Here is a 22,440-nt window from a genome sequence, read left to right on the forward strand (position 1 = left end):
GTAATAATTACATACACACAAAGAAATAAAGCAAAATACGGAAAAAACGTACTGGTAAATATAAATGAAGAGTTTATTGGTGTTCAATCTACTATTCTTGTGACTTTTTTATAAACTTGAGGCTTTTGTCAAAATAAAAAGTTTTTAAAATTAGAGAAATCACTAAAGGTATTAATTTTAAGAATAAGAATTAATTCAAGGAAAAGCAAAGGAGTGTTTCCTACAGATTAAGAACAAATTAAAGATGAAAACAGGAGTATTAATTGGCAAGACAAATAAAAATAAGTATAAAGAGTAAAAGAGCTTTGCTAATTTCAGTTGCAAGATGTTCAGGCAGAAAAAAAATACTCAGTAAAAGTCATTAATTTTACTTGAACTCCTAATTCAAAAGATAATTGCTTTCTCTGTTCAATTAAGAAGCTGTGCCTTTATTGTAAGATACTCTTAGGTAGTAATAAAAAGTACAATTGAGTTTTAAGTATGCTTCATTTTTGTTCAATCTTGCATTGTACACTAGAAAGCTAGTACGCACCTTCTAATACTAGAAGGCACTAGACTAGGTACTGGAGTTAGGAAATACAGTTGTTATTCTCAAAGTACTTTTTCTAGAAGAAAAGAAACAAACAGCCAATTATGATATCATGTGATGACTGAGGTCCCCTAAGAAAGGCACCCAATCCAGAACTGGAAGGACAGGGAAAGTAGGTAGGCAAGATTTTATGGGATGAGGGGAGGCTGCTATGAGCATCAGAGTGTAAGTCATCCAGGCAAATGGTGGGAAAGCATTCCAAACAGAGCAGAAAAGCTGCGAAGTATCAGCAAGTGGAGTATGCAGGGCACTGCATGCTCATTACTGAGAGGTGGGAGTATAGTTTCAAAATTATTTTTAATAGATAAAAAAATCAGTTAACCGGTTACACAATCACAAAACTGTGTTTGTTTTAAAGGATTCCATCATGTAATTCCATTTGTTACACTACAGCCTGTCCTGTTTAAAAAAAAAAAAAACACAATTTATAGAGCCACTGGCCTAGAGAAATCTGATCTAACATGTGGGGAAAAAAAGAAAAGCAGGAACACCAACCACGTGGTAAAGCATCTGGAAATTTAGATTATTTCAGAATCTTGGGCTTATCCAAGAAGACAAAGCTATCGAAAGGTACTTTTATTGAGGCCATTAGACTTTAAGTTTGGGGGGGGGGAAGCTTTTAACATTTTCTTTTCCTCTTAATATTATACTCCAATTTTAACCAGTGGACCAAGCTTTCATTCAATAGGAAGAATCACTCAAAAAGTAATTTTTTTAAAAAGTTAATGTACCGCTTCAGTACTTTCATTACATAACACTAAGATATAATTTTTTAGTGTTGCTTATATGAAACACGTAAAATAGTTATTTCTATTTTTGCTATAAATCCAGATTATCCTTCCAAAAAAAGGAAACGACTTCTAAACAGGTTAGTAGACTTACAAATAGCACCTTCAGTAATTCAACATTATTTTAGTCTCTATTATTAGGTTTTAATCACAGGCCATCTTACAAAGTTTCTGAACTCAGATAACAATTTCAAGCCAATGCATAAACTGGAAAAATAAAACAATTTAATAAGTTATTAATCAAAATCAATCTCTGAAGAGAGAAAAAAAACAGTCTCTGAAATGCAGAAGTTCTAAGAGAAGGTAACAATGTACTTTTTAAAAGCAAAAGATTACTGGTTTATGCAGTAAAGGAAACAAAGAAGAAAGAAAACCAGAGACCAACCACGAGTCACAAATTCACATATTCAAACAAGCCACCTGTAAGGTAGGGAAGCCTAGGGGGCTAGCAAAGTTCTGAAGAGGATACATTTTGACTCAAAAGAAAGCCAAATAATTCAATTACACAAACATTACATTTTCTCCCCCTAATTTGGTATAGGCAGAAAATTAAAAAGGCACCCTCCCCAGAAGTTAGATAGATTACATGAAATTAACAGAACTGCAACACAGATAATGCCAGGACTATAAAGCATAAAATAATGTTTTTGGAGGACAAATGGTCAATTTTTTAAAAAACATGGGAGGAGAAGGGACAGCTGGCAGAGGTTGGTGACAATGTATTAAACTCTGTGCCAAACTCTAAAGCAGAGATGACGAATCAGAGTGTATACAATTAGTCTCTTGACCACCCTTGCTCCACTGGCAACAGTGTTTCCTAACAGGGTTAGGAAAAACTCTCAGGTCATATGAGCTCACAATGTCTGCCAAAGATACACGAGAAAAATGATGCCGCATTTTCGCTACCTTTGTGTCAAGTAATTAGGATGATAAATAATCATGTACAGTAAAATCGTAACCTTTCACTCATTCTTATGACCAAAGCAAATGATGGGATGGGGTGGGAGAAAACCTGTGTTCCTATATTCCTAATTTTTTTTGATGCTGCCCTTCTCCGTATTTTCTACAACCTTCTTCTCCCATTCCTACTCTTTCCCCAGACACTGAGAAGGGTCTTAGTGTCATAATTTTTTTTGAATGAAGAAACCAAGGCTCAGAGTGGTTATACCATATGACTTGTCAAAAGTCTACAGCAACTTTCTGGAAGCACCACCCATCTACAACGTGAGATAAATCATTTCTATCAATCTTGTCTGTTGTAGCACTGTCTGGACCACGGATGGTAAAAGTGCCCAGGATCCCTCAGCAGGGGCAGAAATTGCTCATCAGTCCCAGTAATCTTTAACTAAATCTTTTTCAACATAATGTTCCAGGAAGCTAACAGTAACTGACAAACTACACAGGAGATAAAACTTATATATCATCTTTGTTCTAATCTGACAACAAAGGTAATCATTTTAATAGTGAGCATTTATTGAATGCTTACTATGCGCCAGATACTGTTCTAAGAGTTTTACATCTATTTCCTTGCTTAATCTTCATATTAACCTTAAAGAGTAAGTATTATTTTCCCCATTGTAAAATGGGGAAATAGTGGCACAGAGATGTTAATAAAGTGTCTGATCTCCAAAGAAGATATACAGATTGCCAATAAACACATGAAAAGATGCTCAACATCATTAATCATTAGGGAAATACAAATCAAAACAAGATACCATCGCACCCTACTAGGATGGCTATAATTTTTGTTTAAAAAAGGAAAATAACAAGAGTTGGTAAGAATATGGAGAACCTGGAACCCTTATACACTGCTGATGGGAATGTAAAATGGTGCAGCTGCTGTGCAAACCAGTTTGGTGGTTCCTCTAAAAGCTAAACATAGGACCCAGCAATTTATCTCCTAGATATGTACCAAAAGGAACTAGAAGAAGGGAATCAGATACCTGTACAACAATGTTCACTTCAGTACTGTTCACAATAGTCCAAATTCGTAAACAACCCAAGTGTCTATAAACAGATAAACAGAAAAACATGTGGTATACCCATACAATGGAGAATCATTCAGCCATGAAAAGAAATGAAGTTCTGATACATGCTAGCTACAACATGAATAAACCTTGAAAATGTTATGCTAAGCAAAACGAGCCAGATACAGAAGGACAAATATTGTACAATTTCACTTATATGAATTACCTACATTAGGTGAATTCACAGAAAATGAAAGTTGAATAGTGGTTACCAGAGGCTACAGAAAGGATGGGGATTACAGAGTTTCTGTTTGGGGTGATGAGAAAGTTTTGGAAATAGTAGCGATGACTACACAACCCTGGTGAATATAATTACAGCCACTAAATAGTACACTTCAAAATGGTCAAAATAGCAAAATTTGGTATATCTATTTTACCAAATTTTCTAAACTTCACTTAACTAACTAGCATACATACATTAGGGAATCCAACATCTGCCAATAAGGAATGTGAAAACTTTTGATTAATCATGTTAGTGCTAAATTCACTTACCAAAGACAAGGTCCCACAACGTAAATGAAAGGTTGGAGGACCCAGCTTTCATTGCCTTATTATGCCTTAGGAGAATCTACATGTGAGCTTTATGTCCAAGATTAACAGTATGATAACTATAAATTTTCTTTACATTTATACTCTTAACATTCCCAATTTGGGGGACATTTAGAAGGAGGTGAAGACAGTATAGGGTTTATACTTTAATTCAATGCAGCCAGAGCTAGGTCATAGCAACTTGCTGAAAAGACTTACAAAAATACTTTCACAGATCAAGAGGCTCCCCATGGCTTATAAGACTGCATATCCTTCCTGGTAAACCAGATAAAATACCTGAACCCACTGAACCTGAAACTGCAGAGGAAATGAAGAGGACTGCAGAAAAGTTTCAGGAAACACATCCATACTACTTAAACATGACACGTGGATTAAGCAGAAAGCAAGTAGTGACTGTACTCATTTTCTATACAAACTGCTCTAATCTTAGCAAAGTTGTGGATTTTGAATAAATGAAGAGTCCTATAGAACGCCTTGGTTTACAAAGGCACAATTTCTTAAAAGATTCAATACTTTTAATGAACAAAGGCTGCATTTTCATTCCTGCAGTTACCACTGGAGTATAAAGCTCAAGATAATCTCAAATCCCAAGCATCTACTCTAACAATGGGGCTCAGCTTCAAGAGAATCAGAACAGAAAACAAACTAAGCCCACCAAAAACATCTTAAAGTTTGGAAACCTATATGTAAATCCAAAAACCACTGCAAAATGTTTACTTGGTCCTGTAAAAGGACATTCTCTCATAAAGTGCTGAGATAAAGCAAACATCAGTGCTGTTCATTTAAGTCTAAGCCAAGATGTACCTTAGCTGATTTTCAACAAACAGTATAAGGGAGAGGGTATAGCTCAGTGGTACAGCGCATGTTTGGCATGCACAAGGTCCTGAGTTCAACCCACAGTGCCTCCAAATAAATAAGTAAATCCCAATACTCCCCCACCAAAAAAAAATCAGTATAAAGAACCTTTTAACTCTTTAAATGATTTTCATTCTTCACTAGCCATAAAGCCTTAACTGTTCTCATTCATTCCTTTGCAAATATCCCTTAAGTGTTTATTCCAATAGGTACAGCACTAAGTCCTGGGGATGAAAATACAGAATGGACAAGCCAGACATAGTTCCTGCTTTCATGAGCTCACCATCTACTGAGTATGAGAAACATGAAATAAATGATTAGACAAATATTTAACTAATTATAATTAAAGTAGTAAGTGCTATGTACTAAATGCTATGATAGAAACTAGGCCCTACCAAGACGCAGTCAGCAACTGGCTTTATGATCTTGGATCTCAGTTTTCTCATTTGTAAAACTAGGCGGTAGATCAAATGATCTCTTACAGTCCTTTTAATTAAAATTTTTTATAAATCTAAAAGTATCAAATTTTGCTTCTAGAGTCCCTGTGTCAGGATATTTACATTTATAGACTCTGTTAGAAACGTAATATAACCACCATCCCGCCAACACATGAAGATTTCTAGGACAAAAATATAAGGGTAGATGGAAAGTAAAGTAATCCTTACTGTTACAGATTTTTAAGTCCAAATTCCATATAGTAAATGTATCATGAAGCTCTAACCTACCCACAAAGAGCAAGTGGGAGAAGAGTCTGTCCATAAATTATCTGTATGTATCAGAATTACTTTGGGAATTGTTAAAAATGCACATTCCCAAGCCTCAGCAAAAACCTACTCAGAACAGCTGAAGTTCAGGCCTAGGAATATGCACTTCTGATAAGCTTCTCAGACAATCCTAATACACACTAATGTTTCAAGAATTTGAGTACAGAGTAGAACACGTAATATTATGGGAAATGGTTTCAGAGCGACACATGTCAGGGTAAGAACTGTAATAAACCTACCTGTGTAGCCTTGTCCTTCATGCAAGGAGCAGCCTGCCCATGGCCATCACGGGGCCAGTGCCCTGCAAGGTACGGAGCAGCAAGCGTATCCAGGGAGGACGTGCGGCGGATGATGCTGGAGGGGCTGGAGGAAGGCGGTCTCGCTTTGTCACCTAGATATAAGGCAAATACATTTATTTTAAAAATAGAATAGGAAGAAAACAAAGTAGAAACTAAGTTTTTAACTACATAGAGGAGTTGTCTAACTTAAATATAAAGAGTGAGGAATAAGCTATTGATTCACAAACTTGGATGAATCTCCAGGGAATTACACTGAGTGATTACATTCCATCTCAAATGGTTAAAAGCTGTGTGATTTCACTCACACATTTTTAAAACTACAAAATTTTAGAAAAAGAAGGAAGATTAGTGGTTGCCAGTGGTCAGAGGTAGGGGAGGAACAGTAAAGTGGCAGGAGAGAAGCAGGTGTTAAAAAAGGGCAACACGAGGGCCGCTTGTGATAGGGAACTATTCAGTGTCCTGACGGCTGCGGTGGGTATACAAACACACAAAGGAGACTAAGGAGTACAGAATTCAACACATGCATAAGTGAGTACAAGTGAAACTGAAGAAATCTGAGCAAGAGCAGTGGACTGTACGCTGTCAAAATATTACAGAGTTCTACAACATGTTATCACCGGGGGAAGCTGGGCAAAGGGTACAAAAGACCTCCCTGTATTATTTCTTACAACTCCAACTATCTCTACAAAAAAAAACAGAAAATAAGACAACTATATATCTGTCCATTTAAAAAATGCTCATCTATCCATTTAATTACGTTCATCTCGGTTTTAAGATTAAGTGTGTATAATGAGTAAAATACTCACTTATCATACCACCCATACACAAAAGGATAAATGGCAGCTTAGAGAAAGTTACAGGTAAAATTCCATTTTAATCAGCTCTGTAAGGTACATATCTTAGTGAGTTCTTGTTACAATAAATAGACTGTAAGAAGCCACACTAACCAGGCTACAGGAGCTATACTTGAAGCCACATATGCAAATATCTTTTCCATTTCAAGCTACAGGATATGTATTTAGATATAAGCCAAAAATAAAAGACTTTTTAAAAAGTAGCAGTAATGGGGATGTTAGAGGTAATGTAGAAGAAACACCCTCATATCTTCTTTTTTTATTTTGAGGGGGAAGACAGTAGGATTAAGCTAATTTATCCTATAATTTTTTTTACAAAGGGGTTTTAAAAATACTAAACATAAATACAGGCATGAGTTGAATTATAATGCTATCATTCTAGATTTATATGATAACAAATACCTTTTTCTTAAGGCCATATATAAAAACTCTTTAAGACACCTCTCTTCTACTTGTATTATATTGTCTTTTTTTTTTTAAGATTATGTCTTAATAAGGTCTTGCATCATTACAAGTATAAAAGTTCAGTTGCTGGTTATGTGACCCAAATAACAAAAAATTCAATTCCACTAATAGTTACAGCAGCTGTGTTGCTGGTAATCATAAAAGTTGCTTCACAGATATGCCTCAGATACATAATTTGTTTTCAAAATGGCACAATTATTTCACTAAAACAATGCCTAATTGTTGCAAATGTTAACCATCTCTGCATACAGTCTACTTAAACACAAAATAAACACCATACATATCCATAAGTTCAAGAAACCATGTTCCCACAATATTAACTCTAACAAGTGAAAAACAATAAATACAAATGTTCATGATGTTTCCTCTAACTAAAAAATTAATCTCCACTGGAATAGTCACATGGAGGTTGCTCTTGGCCACAAAAAAACGGGGGCATATACACTATTTAAACTATTCATTAAAATCAAATTGCTCAAAGCTGTCTGGCACTTTTCTTCCCTAAGTATGACACCGTTTCATTCACCCACCATGCACTAATCAAACAGATCTTACAAATGGGTCTGTTCCATTTTCAAGATTTTTTTTTTAAATGGAGGTACTAGGGATTAAACCCAGGACCTCATGAATGCTAATTACGTACTCTACCAGTGAGCTATACCCTCACTACCCATCATTTTCAAGATTTTTAATTATTCAAGAGTTGACTTGTCGATTAGGCCTTGTAAGACCATTAGACTTTCTATAAGGAAATGGAGAATAGAAAACTTATACATGGTTACATGTAAAAATACCTAACATTTTCTCTTTTGAACTCCCTTCAATTTAAACATTTACTAAGGGTCTGTGAGCCAGTTTTAAGCCCTAGAAATTAAAAAGGCTAAGCTACAGCCTCCAATAAAGAACACAGAGTCTATACCTAGCCTGTCATTATTCCATTTCAATCCAAGTTCTCCAAATTGACAAGATTTGGTGCCTAATTATGAGGGAGTTTACGGAAGGGGGAGGGAGCCTCAAAGATGACTCAAAGATTCCCAGCCTGCGTTAACAAAGACTGTATTTACAAGGAAGTCCAGAGGAAGACTCTGACAGCTGACAAGACCCTTCATGATCTGGCCTCGCCTGCCTCCCTTTCTTGCCTGCACTGCCTCAATTCCCAACCAAGCTGAACGACTTGCAGTTCCCAACATGTGCCATGCCCTGCATGCCTCCAGGCTTTTCTCTCTACCTACATTACCCTCATATCTCTTTCTTTAGTTTGGGTAATTTTAATTTTCATATTTAATTTTTCAAATTTCTGTTCAGATGTCTGAACTGAAATTCAAAATTCAGTTCAAATGTTTCTTCTGGAAAATCTCCCTTTAACAGCCACCCAAGCCCAAGAAACTCATCAACATCTAGGTCAAAAGCCCTCCTGTGTGCTGCCATAACCTGGCTCACTGAAGTGGTCTCTTTGACTGTTCCATTGCTCTAACTAGAGAGTGAGATTTTAGAGGGCAGAAATTTTACTTCCCTCCAACCCAACGATTAAGACAATACCTGACATAGATGCAAAGAAGAAATTGATTTCTAATGTTACTATCGTCTTTCAACAAGGGCAGGTGCATGCAATAAATTCAGATACTCTTTTCTTAATCCAAAGTAAGTCAACAAAAATAAATACTGCATGGTATCACTTTTATGTAGAGTCTTTTTTTAAAAGTCAAACTCATAGAAACAAAGTAGAAAGTGGCTGCCAAGGGTATGGGAGAAATAGGGAGAGGTTAATGAAAGGGTACAAACTTTCAGCTATAAGATGAATACATAAGGTCTGAGGTGCTAATGGTGACTAAAGTTGATAATACTGTACTGAATAGCTGAAATTTGCTAGGAGAGCAGAATTAAATGTTGTCATACACACACACACACACACAAATAAATATGTGAGGTGACGGATGTGTTAATTAACTAGATGGAAGGGATCTTTTCACAATGTATACATATATAAAATCATTATGCTTTAAACAGCTTACAATTTTACTTGTCAATTATACCTAAATAAAGCTGAGAAAAACAAAGTATATCAAAACAACAAAACAAAGGTTCAAACTTGACTTTGTTCTTTAAAATCAAGTCTTTAAAGAAGTTAACTACAGCAGGGTGTGGCATTAAAAATCCCAGTCAATGCCCTGGGCTCTGGAGTTCAGAACTCCCCAGCCATCTATACCAGTTCAACTAGTTCCCGGGTAACTTCAATGGCAGAGCATCCCAAACCATGGCCCTTAGGTACTGTATGACAAAGGTTCTACAGACGTTAGACGTAGGTGTTTGTAGTACTTGATCAGGTACTGGCTTAAAACCTGTTATTTTTTGTTATCCACAAAATAATTGAACAAGCAGAAAGGATAAACTAGACATATTCATTTGTACAGAAAGAGGGGAAAAAAACCTTTTCTTTTTTAGGTATAAAAATGATAAATATTCAGCATAAAGAAACCTAACCAAAAAAAGAAAAATCCCTACAAAATCCTAACAGGCCATCACTCAGAGATAACCATTTTAATGAGTATTTATTTCCAAAAATCTGCCTACACCTATAAACACGTACAATTTTATATAAATCAGGTCCCATTAGGCACACTTCTACTTATTGTTGAGAAATAAAAAGGACATGTGAAGGACATATTTCCATTGTAATAAATACGAATCTACAATAAATCACCACTTTTAACAGCTGTAAAGTACTACTGAATGGATATATCATAATCCCATATTGATGGACATTTTTAGTGGCAGATAGGTATCTTTTATGCTTATTTATCTCTTCATAAAAAATATAGACATCAAATTGCATATCCAACTATATATATTATACGTAAATAATTAAAAATTTTAGGTACTGCCAAATTGCCTTCCACCAGAAAGGATTTTGCCCTCACAAGAATACTCCAACTGCCCACATTCTTAAGTACATTTTATCAATTTTTCCCAATCTAAAAAAAAGATGGAAAAAATCATTTTATCTGCATATCAATTATTATTGAGTTCTAAAATATTCATTTTACTGGCAATTTCTATTTCTTTTATACATTATTAGTATTTTTTAAATGTTACTCAACCTTTTTTCTTAATCTCATAGAGATCTTTTCTTCTAGTTAAGAAACATTTCAATGAAGGAGGTACTGTTTCATTTTAGCTTCCTTTTATTAAGTTCAAGTAAAATTAAATGTAGTTGATTTTATCTTAAATGGTATGCATAGTATGATTAAATTCTTATAAAAGTATATGTCAATTCATCCACCATCTAAACTTCCTCCTACACACACACTTTTTCTCTCTCTCTTAAAATGTCTCTGGAAAGAAATATAAAAAAACTAATGACAATGGCTGCCTCCAGAAAGGGGAACTGGATGGCTGGCAGACAGAAAGGTGCAAGGAAGATACTTCACTGTCTTTCCAAGTATATCTTTTAAATTTGACATGTGAACTTATTACCTATGTTTTAAAAATTCATATTCTTAGATTCAATGACTATATATCTAGGCATATAAACAGAATAATAAAATGTGGGAAATGGCTTTAAATTCAAAGCTATTCATTACATTTGCAATAGTAAAAATCATAAATAATATGTCCAAAATTAGAGATTAAGGAAACTGATGGGAAATACATAATGGAATATTTAAGATATTAAAAACTGTGTTTTGAAATGATAAACTTACATGAGAACTTATTTATAATCTGTTAAGGGAAATTAAAGAAAAAAACATGTTTCTATAATTCAGTTCTAATTTCGTATCTTCTTCAGTTACTTCCATGTTTCTTCCTCAGTTAACTTCTCCATTACATTTTTTCAACTCAAGTGGTTGCTGATGTATCATCAGGTTTTTTCCACTATGTTTAATTTTTGGGTAGTTTCTATTGCTATGTCTTCAAGTTCACTGACCTTTTCTTCATCAGATAAGAAATTGCTGATATCTACTGTTAATCCCAATCAGTGAATTTTTCATTTATTCTAGTGCTCATCTTTACAAATTCCATTCAGTTTTTAATATTATCATTTCCTTCTCATGACATTCCTATTTTCCTTTAAATCTTTGAGCATTCTGAGCATGTTTATAATGCCCCTTTTAAAGTTTCTGTCTGCTAATTCTACCATCTTTGTTATTCTTAGACTGTTTTTACTGCCTTAAGTTTTCTGGTATTCACGTTTTCCTGATTCTAGTAATTTTTTATTGGATGTACAATAGTGGAAGGATGTACAATATAGGAAGTACACAGTGTTACACTTTTAAATGTCTGGATTTTGTTATCCTCTTTTAAAGATTGTTGCACTTTGTTTTGAAAGTCAGTTAAGTAGCTTGTGGATCAGCTTGATCTTTGAAGTTTGATATGTTTTAGGACAGGTGGGGGTAGACTTTAGTAAAGCCTGCCTACTAAACAGCCCTACTCCTAAGTCATGGACATTTTGGGGTTTCTACTGAACATCCTGGATGATCAAAAAGGTCTCATCACTCTGTATGGTCAGTGCTTGAGCAACTCTCCAACTCTGGAAATTAGCCAATTTATGGCTCCCCAGTAAATCTTGCCCAATCTCATAGTTTCATTCTGCACACACACATTCTTTACATGCTTTAGCAAAAGCTAAAGGAAACCCCTATGCATATTTCTAGAACTTTTTTTTGTACTCAACTCCCTCTTCTCTGAAACCCTGACCAGCAATTTTCAGCCACTTCAACCTCTCTGAACTATAATCTCTATCTCATCAATTAAACAAGACATCATACCCTGACCAAGATTCCCTCTTCCATGGTCTGAAGTGTGTCTACTAGTAATAATCCAGGATAATTATAGCACTCACCTTACCCGTTTCCTTTTTCTCAGGAATCACATTCCCACACTGTCTATTGTCGAATACCTAAAAATAGCTGCTTGATATCCTTTGTACAAGTTACTAATTGTTTATCATAGGAGATTAAGTCCAGAGACTTCTCCACATCACCAGAAGTCACTTCATGTCCAAGTAATCATATTTTAAACTCAAGTGACTCTTGATATATCATCCATAATTATAAACAAATCTTTTGCTTTGTGAGTTGTTTCACGCAGTTTTTGACGCATAAGAAATTATATAAATAACCCGGAAAAGTGAAAATGAAAAATAATGAGAAAAAAATGAAATACCTAAATAAAACTAACATTTATTGAGTAACTAATATATATCGGGCATTGTGCTAATTGCTCTCCATGCATTACTTCATTTAAACTACACAATGGCAAAGTAAGTGCTATCAAGGGAAGGCCATGTCTAGAATTAACTGATTTCATCAGGTGGCACCATTGTACTATAAAGATTTGAATCATAGTATTCTGAGGTAGAGATTATTCAGTTCATTAATTCAATAAATCTTTATTAAGCAACTTTTAGGTACTGGTGATAGAGTAGTAAGTACAAAAGTCAAAATGCACACTCTTTAGGAATTTATCATCATTAATGTCATCCTCCAGATGAGGAAACAGATTTAGAAAGTTAAGTAACTTGTTACCATTACACAATAAAAGGCAGAGCCAAGACTTGAGCGTAGATCTCTTTAAAACTAGAATCTGAGCAAGATCTAAACTACTACATTAGAAGGCCTCTCACTGAAGTCTCAAACTAGTGAGAAATATAGAAAATTAAGTAATACAACATAATATGATAAATACCAGAAGAGTGGTAGTCCACAGGCACCCCACATATTTTGCTGTAAGGATCAAGAATAAATCTGCTGGCACCTGCAGCACTGTGCTCAGAAATCCCCTTAGCTAGATTACCCAGTTCATTAGACACAGTCCTTACTTTCCACGCTACTAATGTTGAGTGTTGCTACGTTTTCTGCCTCAACATAACAAGGATCCCCCTTCTACAGTCTTGACAATATCTTTCTCATTTCCTTTTGAGATCTCACCCACACTTCCTCAAAGTCCAAATGTCTAGTCTGCTCAAGGAAATTTCTCCATCATAACTGACAAAATTTTCCAACCTCTATCCACTGCCTGGTTCCAAAATGATTCCTGTATTTTTACATATTTGTTATGGCAGCATCCCACCTGGAAGTGCCAAAATGTGCTGCATAACAAATTACTGCAAAACTTAAGTAGCTTAACAAAACAATTATCTCACTTATTCTATGGGTCAGAAATCCAGGTGTGATTTAACTGGGTGTCTCTGACTCAGAGTCTCTCACAAGGATGCAATCAAGGGATCAGCTGGGGCTGCAGTTTCCAAGGCTCAAAAAGAGGAAGATCTGCTTCCAAGCTCATTTGGCTAATGGGAAACTTCAGGTCCTCGCCGTTACTGTTGCCAGAGACATCAGTTTCTTGTCACTTGAGCCTCTCCATAGGACCACTTAAATGTAGCAAGTTGGTACCCCAAAAAACTGAGACAGCAAGTGAGTGAGGGAGAGCAAGACACAAGGGACAATATTTTGGTAACCAAATCTCAGAAGTGCATGCTATCACTTTTGCTGTATTCTTTTGCTAGAATTGAGTCACTAGGTCTAGCTCACACTCAGGGTGAGGATATTATACAAGGGCAGGAACACCAGGAAGTGGAGCCATCTCAGAGGCTGCCTACTTACAAGAGGTCTGACCACAGTACTAGTGATCACAAATGAGGGACACCCAAGGGGAGGGGAATGCAGAGAAGAGCAGAGATTTGGCGGGGGGGGGGGTGTGACAGTTAACCCAACTTTTAAAAATGGGAATTTGACAATGAGGGAGCAGGAAAGGGAATGCTAAAATAGCAATAAAAGAATGGTGAAATACAGCTCTAGGAACTAAATGTACCCTATAATGGCCAAAACAGACCAGAGAATGTCTTGAATGCTAAGCCAAGAATTTTGTATTGTGTCTTGAAGGCAATAAGGGAAATGACAAACCCAGATTTGCATTTCAGAAGAAATTTCTTGAAAACAGTATGGATGTAAAACAACCGAGTCAGGAAGATCTATCAAATGGCTACTGCAATAATCCAAGTGGGCAAGGCAACTAGAATCAAGAACATGCAATATTACAGAATAACTCAAGAGGTCAGCAGTACTGGGTCCTCTTAGAAGCGTCTGTGTTCTGTGTTCATGTTGAAAAGAAGGGGAGAGAAGTTCAGCAGAATGGATAGAGTATGGAGTTTGAAATTATCCAGATTCTGTTCAAATCCAACTCCATCCACTGTACTGCCACCTGGTTAAGTTTCCTTAACTGCTCAAAACCTCTCTTAGTACATCTGTAAAGTAAGTAAGGTTGCTGTGAGGATCAAATGAGAGTGCTTATGTACAAAGCCGGGACACAGTAAATATCTTCTAGCATTATTATGACTTCCCCAAGTTTCAGGCTTAGGCAACTAGGATATAATTAGTTCAGTTTCAAACCCACTGAGCTTCATACAGCTGTAGAATATTAAACTGAGACTAAACAGGCAATTTTATATATTAGTGTATGCACAGGGGTGTGTCTAGAGTTCTGTGCCAGGAGAAATTTAGAAGTAATCTGTGTATAAACAGGTTAAAGTTATTGGTGCATCAGCTGATGAAGCTTAAGAGAAGTGGATACTGAAAGAAATTCTGGGAAACAAACATTTCAGGGACCTGGAGAGAAGCGGAAGTTTAGGAAAGAGCCTGCCTCTGGATTGCTATGAAGATCAACTAGGAAAAAATACATAAAATCCCTAGCAGGTAGAGGACACTGTATTCCCTTTCAAGAGCCATGTCAATAAAGTCAACAGGCAGAAATCACACTGAATAGTCTGAGGCATGAACAGGAAGTGAGACGTTAGACATAACCCTCTAAAGAAGATTCCTCATGAAGGGATAGAAAGTAAAAGATTTAAGAAATTGGGTAAAAGGACTAATTGGTCTTTAACTCATCAAGCAGGCACTAGCAACTTTTTTACACTAAATTCAAGTCCAAAACAAACAGTAAAAGAAAATGCTTTGTAGTGAAGCAAGGACTTGGCCCTCTAGCATTCACAACATAAGCCAGCTGTAACCAAAGTTCATGCCACCTTAGTTCCTAAGTATGCCACAGCCCCTTTCTGGGCCCCCAATGCAGTCTTACATTTTTCTTGCAAGCAATTAAAAAAAACAACTAAAATAAGCAGATCCTTTTGCAACCAATAAACACTTGTATCAGTCTTCAAAGAGTGACAATAAAGGAAAAAAATACAAAAAGTAAACAGAACTTAATTTATGTTTCATATTTTAAAAGGTACTTGGAATTTCAATATCAATCAGTACACGTATTATGTTGTACTTGTTAATATCCACACCACCAGCTGCGTTGTTTCCGTAGTGTAGTGGTTATCACGTTCACCTAACACACCACTAGCTTCAACTCTCTATCCCTCGCTTAAGACATAAATTTAAAACTGCCTGCCATAAATGTCTAGAGAGGTGAGCTACAAAGCAATACTAAACTTATCATTTCTATTACCTTCTCTATTCATCCTCCTGTGTTGCCTGCCTTCCATGGCATTCATCCAATAAACATTTACTGAGTATCTATTATAGATACAGGAGCAAACAAGGGAAAAGTCTCTGCTATTGGAAAACATATCTAATAGGGAAAGTGAGACCATAAAACCAACAAAGAATATTTTAGGTGCTAATAATAAAGAAAAAGTAGGGCAGAGAAGCATGCTGTATGAGGCTGCCATTTTATATGGAAGTTAAGGAAGGCCTTTCTGGTGGGGTGACATTTGACTAGAGACCTTTGAACAGACATAGGAGACAGGAAAGAGTATCTAAGGAGTGACCCAACTGGAGAGAGGAGCAACTGAAAAAGCCCTGAGGTAGAAGCACTACTGGCCTCCTGAAATTACATAACCTTTTCCTCTCCTGTAAACCTTCTCAAACCAGAACTGCCAGGTTCACCAAAACAGTACCTTTCTAATCACTCCTTCCTTTCCATACCCATTACACTACCGTCCTAATTTCAGGTTTCATCACTTTTTGCTTTGACATTTGCATCAACCTAGTCTGCCTTCAGGTTCTCCTTCCCTCCATCCCATTCTATACTCTGCTACCATTTGTTCATATTACTACTTTCCTCAAAAGTTTCCAATGATTCTACAATACACAATGAAGAGAATCGATATTCTTAATCTGGCACTTGAAAACATCTCCAAATTTGCCCAAGCCTTTATTTCCTATTTTTCCTAGTGCTTCCAGAAAGAGCCAGTAGAACACTGTCATTAAAACAGAGGCTCTGTCAGACTCTCTGGACTAAAAACCTTGATCTGTCATTTACTAGATGCATGACTTTGCGTATGTTACATCTCTGTGCTTTCAGTTTCCCCATTTGTAAAATGGGGATAATTATGATTTTTAAGACTTTTAAGTCTCTTTTTAAGACTTTTTAAAGTCTCTTTTTAAGGCTGATTTTTAAGTCTCTTAAGACCTTTGTGAAGATTGTTTTAAAAATCTATGCAGAGTACTTGGAATCATCCCTGATATATTTTATAATAATTTCAAATATTAACCTACATATATACCTCTCCTGACACTTTTTTAAAAGCAGCACCAAATATTTTTATAGATGTACATATACATATATGAGAGCAGAGAAAAGGTATGGATGGATACAAGCTGTAGTACTAAAAGCAGTTTCCTCCCAGAAGGGGCCCAGAATTGGAGCTCAGGTCATGAGATGGGAAGGAGGTGCCAGCTTTATGGGTTATACATTAAATGTATGACTAAAATTAATAAACAGTTATGTTTAATACATTTAAACAGAGGCCATGGTTCTGAATTCATGGTATTTTTTTTTTTTTACATTGTGTAATTTCTTAGTCAACAGATACTAAAAAGACATTCGTTAATCCATGTTGAGCCACAATGCATTCAATATCTTATACACTCAATAAACACTTATTAAATTGTGATACATCTACATATGGAATAAAATTTCAATAAAATTAGTGAAGTTTACCCTATGTAAGTTATATATCAAAAAAGGTTAAAATATAGTTCTTCCAAAAAGGAGGTAGCCCTGTGTATAAAAACTCTCTAATAATAAAAATAGGTATAACTCTACAATATATCATTACACTAAATTTGTCAAAAGTTTATAAAATATATGCATGTGGGGTGATATGTGTATCACCACATAAAAATTCTGAAAGAACATCCAAAAAACTTAATACTGGTCATGGAGAGGAATATTTACTTTTCATTTTAAATCCTTCTGAAAGGCATAAACTTTTTTTAAGTTAGACAGATGTATTATTTTTATTTTTTAAAATTTATTTTAAAAAATTAAAATATTTTATTTTAAAAAATTTAATTAAAAAATTAAAAGAAACCAAAATACATCAAGCTCTATGCTTATTTACATATCCCTAGTGGAACAGGCAGGTTGCAAACTGCAATCAAAAGCCTAATGAGTCTTAAGAAAGGAAAAGTACAGATTGCTCCAGAATCTTATGAAACAGGAGCATTATCAAGCTGAGAGCTGACGAATGAGCGTGAATGAACTGGAGGCAGAAGGAGCTCTTCAAGCTAAGGAACTTAAGGCAGAGAAGGGGAAGGGTACTTTTGCTCAAGAAATCAAACATGGTCAATATGGCCAGGCCATAGAGGGAGAGAGGGAGGGAGGGAGGGAGAGACAAGGAGGGAGGGAGGGAGGGAGAGAGAAGAGGAGACAGAGAGAGAGAGGGAGGGGGGAGGGTGGGGGGAGAGAGGGAGGTGGGGGGAGAGAGAGAGAGAATGAATGGCCAACTTCCTTTCTTCTTATCCTGATTGAAGGACTACCTACTTTAAACACACAGTTGAAGTATCATCTCCAAGAAACTTTCCTCAATTTTCTGGGCCAAATATATTTCTTCTACATTCCCAATGGACTGAGTACACACCTGAGCACTTGCCACACAATCTACTGAACTCATCTCTTTGTCTCTCACACTAGACTATAAGATCCTTAAGGAAGGAGTCCCATCTCCATCATCTTATCTATGGTGTACAGCAGGGGTCAGTAAACTATGACTCATAAGCTATCTAGCTAAGATTGGGTATTTACATTTCTAGAAAGTTGGGCGAAAAAACAAAACAATATTTTGTGACATGAAAATAATATACAATTCAAATTTCAGTGTCTGTCAATAAAGTTTTATTAGACCACAGTCATATTAACTTACATGTCATCTACAGCTGCTTTCTTGCTACAATAACAAAGACTATATATGGCTCACAAGTCTAAAATATTTACTATCTGGCCCATTCCAGAAATGGTTTACCTATTCCTAGTAAGCCTAATGCCTGGCATAGAGTCCCTGAGCTTTCTTTATAGTCTTCTTAACACCTCAGTAATTTGAAAGTTGACTGGAGTAGAGAATATCAGAATTTCTAAGACAGTAGAAATGTTCAATATTATAATTTCCTATTTAGAATATAAAATACCTATTGCTTTAACAGAACAGTCTCCTATAGAAACCAAAACTCTCTGAAAGTCTTGACAGCTTATACTTCCTTAACATAATTATAAACATTTTCTATTTTGAAGGCAACATGTTTCATTTAAAATAAGATTTGATGTTGAAGTCACCTAAAAAGAACGTAAAAATGTATCCTGAGCTAAGGCCTCATGTTTAACATGTCCTCTCCTACTGGCTGCTTTCCTCATTTTTTCAGCTGAAACTGAGAAGGATTTTAATTTATACTGGACAAAATGAGGTGTTCAATTACTCAGCATTGTGTGTTTGAAAATGCTAAGCATGCAGGCCCCCTTTATCTACACTTTCCTATTATGAAACTAATGCAAATCTTATTTTTTTATTTTAAAAAATTATTTATTTATTTCATCTTTTTTCAGGGGGGATGGAGGGGGAGGTAATTAGGTTTATTCATCTATTTATTTAATGGAGGTACTGGGGCTTGAACCCAGGACCTCATGCATGCTAGGCATGCACTCTACCACTGAGCTATACCCTTCCCCCTCAACTCTTATTTTTAAAAGAAATTTTAGATTGGATTAGAGAACATACTTGAATCTATGAAAATTGGTAAAATTTTATATGAAACTGTACTTTTAATCATGTAGAATAAATTAGCTACTGGAAAAAACATTTTGAAAACTTAAACACTATGTGGTGCCAAAACTGGTCAAAAACGAAATTAAGAAATTCTGCTGCGTTTCTTTTCTGGATGTCAAATTATTGACTTAGGTAAGAATCTTCATTTTGGTGAGTAACTAAGTAACTGCTCTTTATTTTTACTGTTTGTGATCTATCTATCAATAAAGAAAACAGTAATTAATTGTATACTTGGAGACCAATATTAAAACTAATGAAATCCTGCAGCTAAGTGAAAATTCTTCATTGCCAAATGGGTCAGAGACAGTGCCTTCCTTCTGGTTAGGCTTGAGCCATGTGACTGGTTCTGGCCATGCACTACAACTGACGTAACAAGTCCAAACCAGACACAAGAGCAGGTGTCCCTTTTCCATGCATTCTCCTGTCTACATGGTAGACCGAAAGGACTCAGCGGGATATCAATTTGGGTCTCTGAGCCTTTGGGTGGAGGAAAGCTCTCCTAGCAAGCCACCAAACCTACAACGGCCATGATAAACCTTTGTTGTTTTAAGTCAGTGAAATTTCTGGGGTTGTATTTCAGCAGACTGTGTTAACTACCATGAGCATGCCAAATGAGCTGAACTGGGGTGGGAGGTAAGTGTAGGTACTTTTGTGGTTCTAGCAATACACGAGAATTTTAATGAAAACTCAAAAGAAAAACCCAACTATTTTGAGGATATACAGTTATCTTTCACCATTTATAGATGAATCAAACAATGTCCTACCCATATTCATTCACAGACACCATGAAGAGCACTTGGACAGTTCTCTGGACAATTCATCCCTCTCTGCCTAAGAACTTTCTCTAACTGAAGGAGCACGCACAACTAGGCAGCAGGGCAAGCAGAAAGTGGCTGGGAGTTAACATCCCTAAAAGCTCCAACCACTGAGGGTCAAGAGGTGGTGGGTAAATACTCTAGCATCCTCATCTCCTCAGGGAGACATTTCTGAGCCATGTTCCACATGATCTATCAGAAGTGCTTAGTAGAAATGGGCTCTTCCCACTGTGGTATACTTCTTATTAATGCGTTCTTATGGGCTCTTGCCGCTTTCCTGTCTCTTCACTACCTCCTCAATGTCCCTTCCTAGAACCAACCAAACAAATCCTTGTCTCTGGATCTTCTTTTGAACAAACCCAAGCTAAAATACCATCTAGCATTAACTTTCAAAACTATGTCTTTATAATCTACAAGAGCACAATTTTCCTATCAATATGATGAGTTATGTGAAAAGCAGTTAATAACTCATTAAATTATTTGTCTGGCTCTTTGCATATCAAACTGAAGATCACAATTATCTTAGATTTAGAAATGAGGAGAAAGAGGTAGTTTTAAGTTTTCAAAATTAGTAAAGCATTGGCATATGTGGTAAGTTTCTTTGAAGCACTGAATACAAGAAATCAAACTTCAAAATTCAAACACCAAGGAAGAGCTACTATCTTCGCTTGTCTTGTACACACTCTCCCCCATCCCTTCTCTTCTTTTGGTAACAGACTCTGAATACTGTGTGTAAATGACCCAGGTTATTACACACATTAACTAAACTAAATTAACACATTACACATTAACTAAAGTTAATAACAATACCTCATCCTTCTGGGTGCAGTAACTGATTCTAGAACGGGCACACAATCTAACACAGTCCTTCCCTGGAATTTTCCTAGCTGGAATTAGTGGGAAAGAAGCTTTCTTGCCTCATGGGTCTTATAGATTAAAAAAAGTCTGTATTGGTCTCTGGTCTTGTTCCCTGCTACATAGAACAAGTCCTTGCACTAGAAAGAATGCTCCTTGAGCACATAAGAGTCTGTCTTATTTCATCACTTGTCCCTCTAGCAACTAAAATCGTGTCAAGCACACAACAGGTATTCAATAAATACCTGATGATTTGAGACAGCAGGACAGAATGAAGCTAACAGACAGACACAGATGAAAAATTAAATAATTATGAGAATGTATCCTGAAACCATTTCATTTTTGCGGACAGATCTATCCAAGCTCTTGGTTATTCAGAACTTCACCACTTCTACTGTCATTCTAGTTACTTTAAGATAGGTTGTCATTTATAACCAAGAGTCTAGAAAAATACTACTTTAAGCAAACAAAGGAAAAATTCAAAAAATTGGACAAAGCAAATTGGTGCTTTAATATTCTTCATCTTTGACCCAATAAACCACTCAAAGATAAGGATTCCAAAGGAAAAAACAGCAATAGTCATCTAGTATTTTTTTTCTGACAGATGATTTAAGGAAACACTTTCACAATGACATGCCTGAAAATTCCATTTGAAACAATGTGAGGAACATTTCTCTTAGCTATGTTTCTTCTTGGCCAAAATATCTCCAAGGATATTTTTTATAATTTAAAGCTTGACTCAGTTAACAAAGTAATTTTCAAAAAATAATCTGGAGAATTTCAGGGGAAAACATCTTCCAGTTTACTGCTCCTCAAAAATAAACTTGATCCTTTCTTGATTATTTATTTTGCAAAGCTGATTTCTTAAACTGTACTTCTGGCAATAAAAACAGATTTCCATAGGTAAAAAAAAAATTCAGATTGCACACTATGTGGGACTGGCAAGCCTGTTGGCAAGTAAGCAGACCCATCCACACTGATGTTACATGACTGATATAGAAAAATATGTATTTTTCAGGAAATAAATTTTTTTATTCTAGAATCACCACTGCTTTATTTTTGAAATTTCTAATATCATAGTGTAATACTTGTGTTTACCAAATCAAGAAGTGGGTTTAAAAGGCTGAAAAATATTTCTCCTTCAAATGCTGTTTTCCAAACTGTTTCACCAATTTTCCCAGATCACTCCATCCACTGATTTATCAGTGTATTTATTTTCAATGCTCCCCTTAAGAACAAAGGCAATCCTATATCAGGTGGTCTTAGAGGCACACTAGATACTCCTCAAACTAGAAGAAAAAGGGAGGAACTTCTAGGATACATCATGCTGTATTTTTGTGTTCATTTAAACCAGCTTAGTATGATACCTATTCATAATAGGTGTTCAATGTTGGCTAAATATGTAAGTAATATTACATAATACTATGACAAGATTTTAAAAACATAGGCCTCAAAACTAAATAGACATAAGTCAAAATCCCACATTTAGTAACTCTCTAAAGTACTAAATTACTTAACTTTCTGGGCCTGGGTATTCTCA

At 35.8% G+C, this 22,440-nt stretch overlaps 1 protein-coding gene across 2 annotated transcripts in view; it reads right to left on the minus strand.

The window, feature by feature from the left end:
- The window catches only part of FAM117B (family with sequence similarity 117 member B), a 59,075-nt gene that overhangs the window by 28,134 nt on the left and 8,501 nt on the right, over positions 1–22,440 (minus strand). For both annotated transcript variants that reach the window (XM_072961436.1, XM_072961435.1), the window contains exon 2: positions 5,812–5,963. In XM_072961436.1, the coding sequence (XP_072817537.1) occupies positions 5,812–5,963 (152 nt within the window). The remainder of the gene's footprint in view (positions 1–5,811; positions 5,964–22,440) is intronic.

This window comes from Vicugna pacos, chromosome 5 (assembly GCF_048564905.1).
Source record: "Vicugna pacos chromosome 5, VicPac4, whole genome shotgun sequence".
NCBI lineage: Eukaryota > Metazoa > Chordata > Mammalia > Artiodactyla > Camelidae > Vicugna > Vicugna pacos.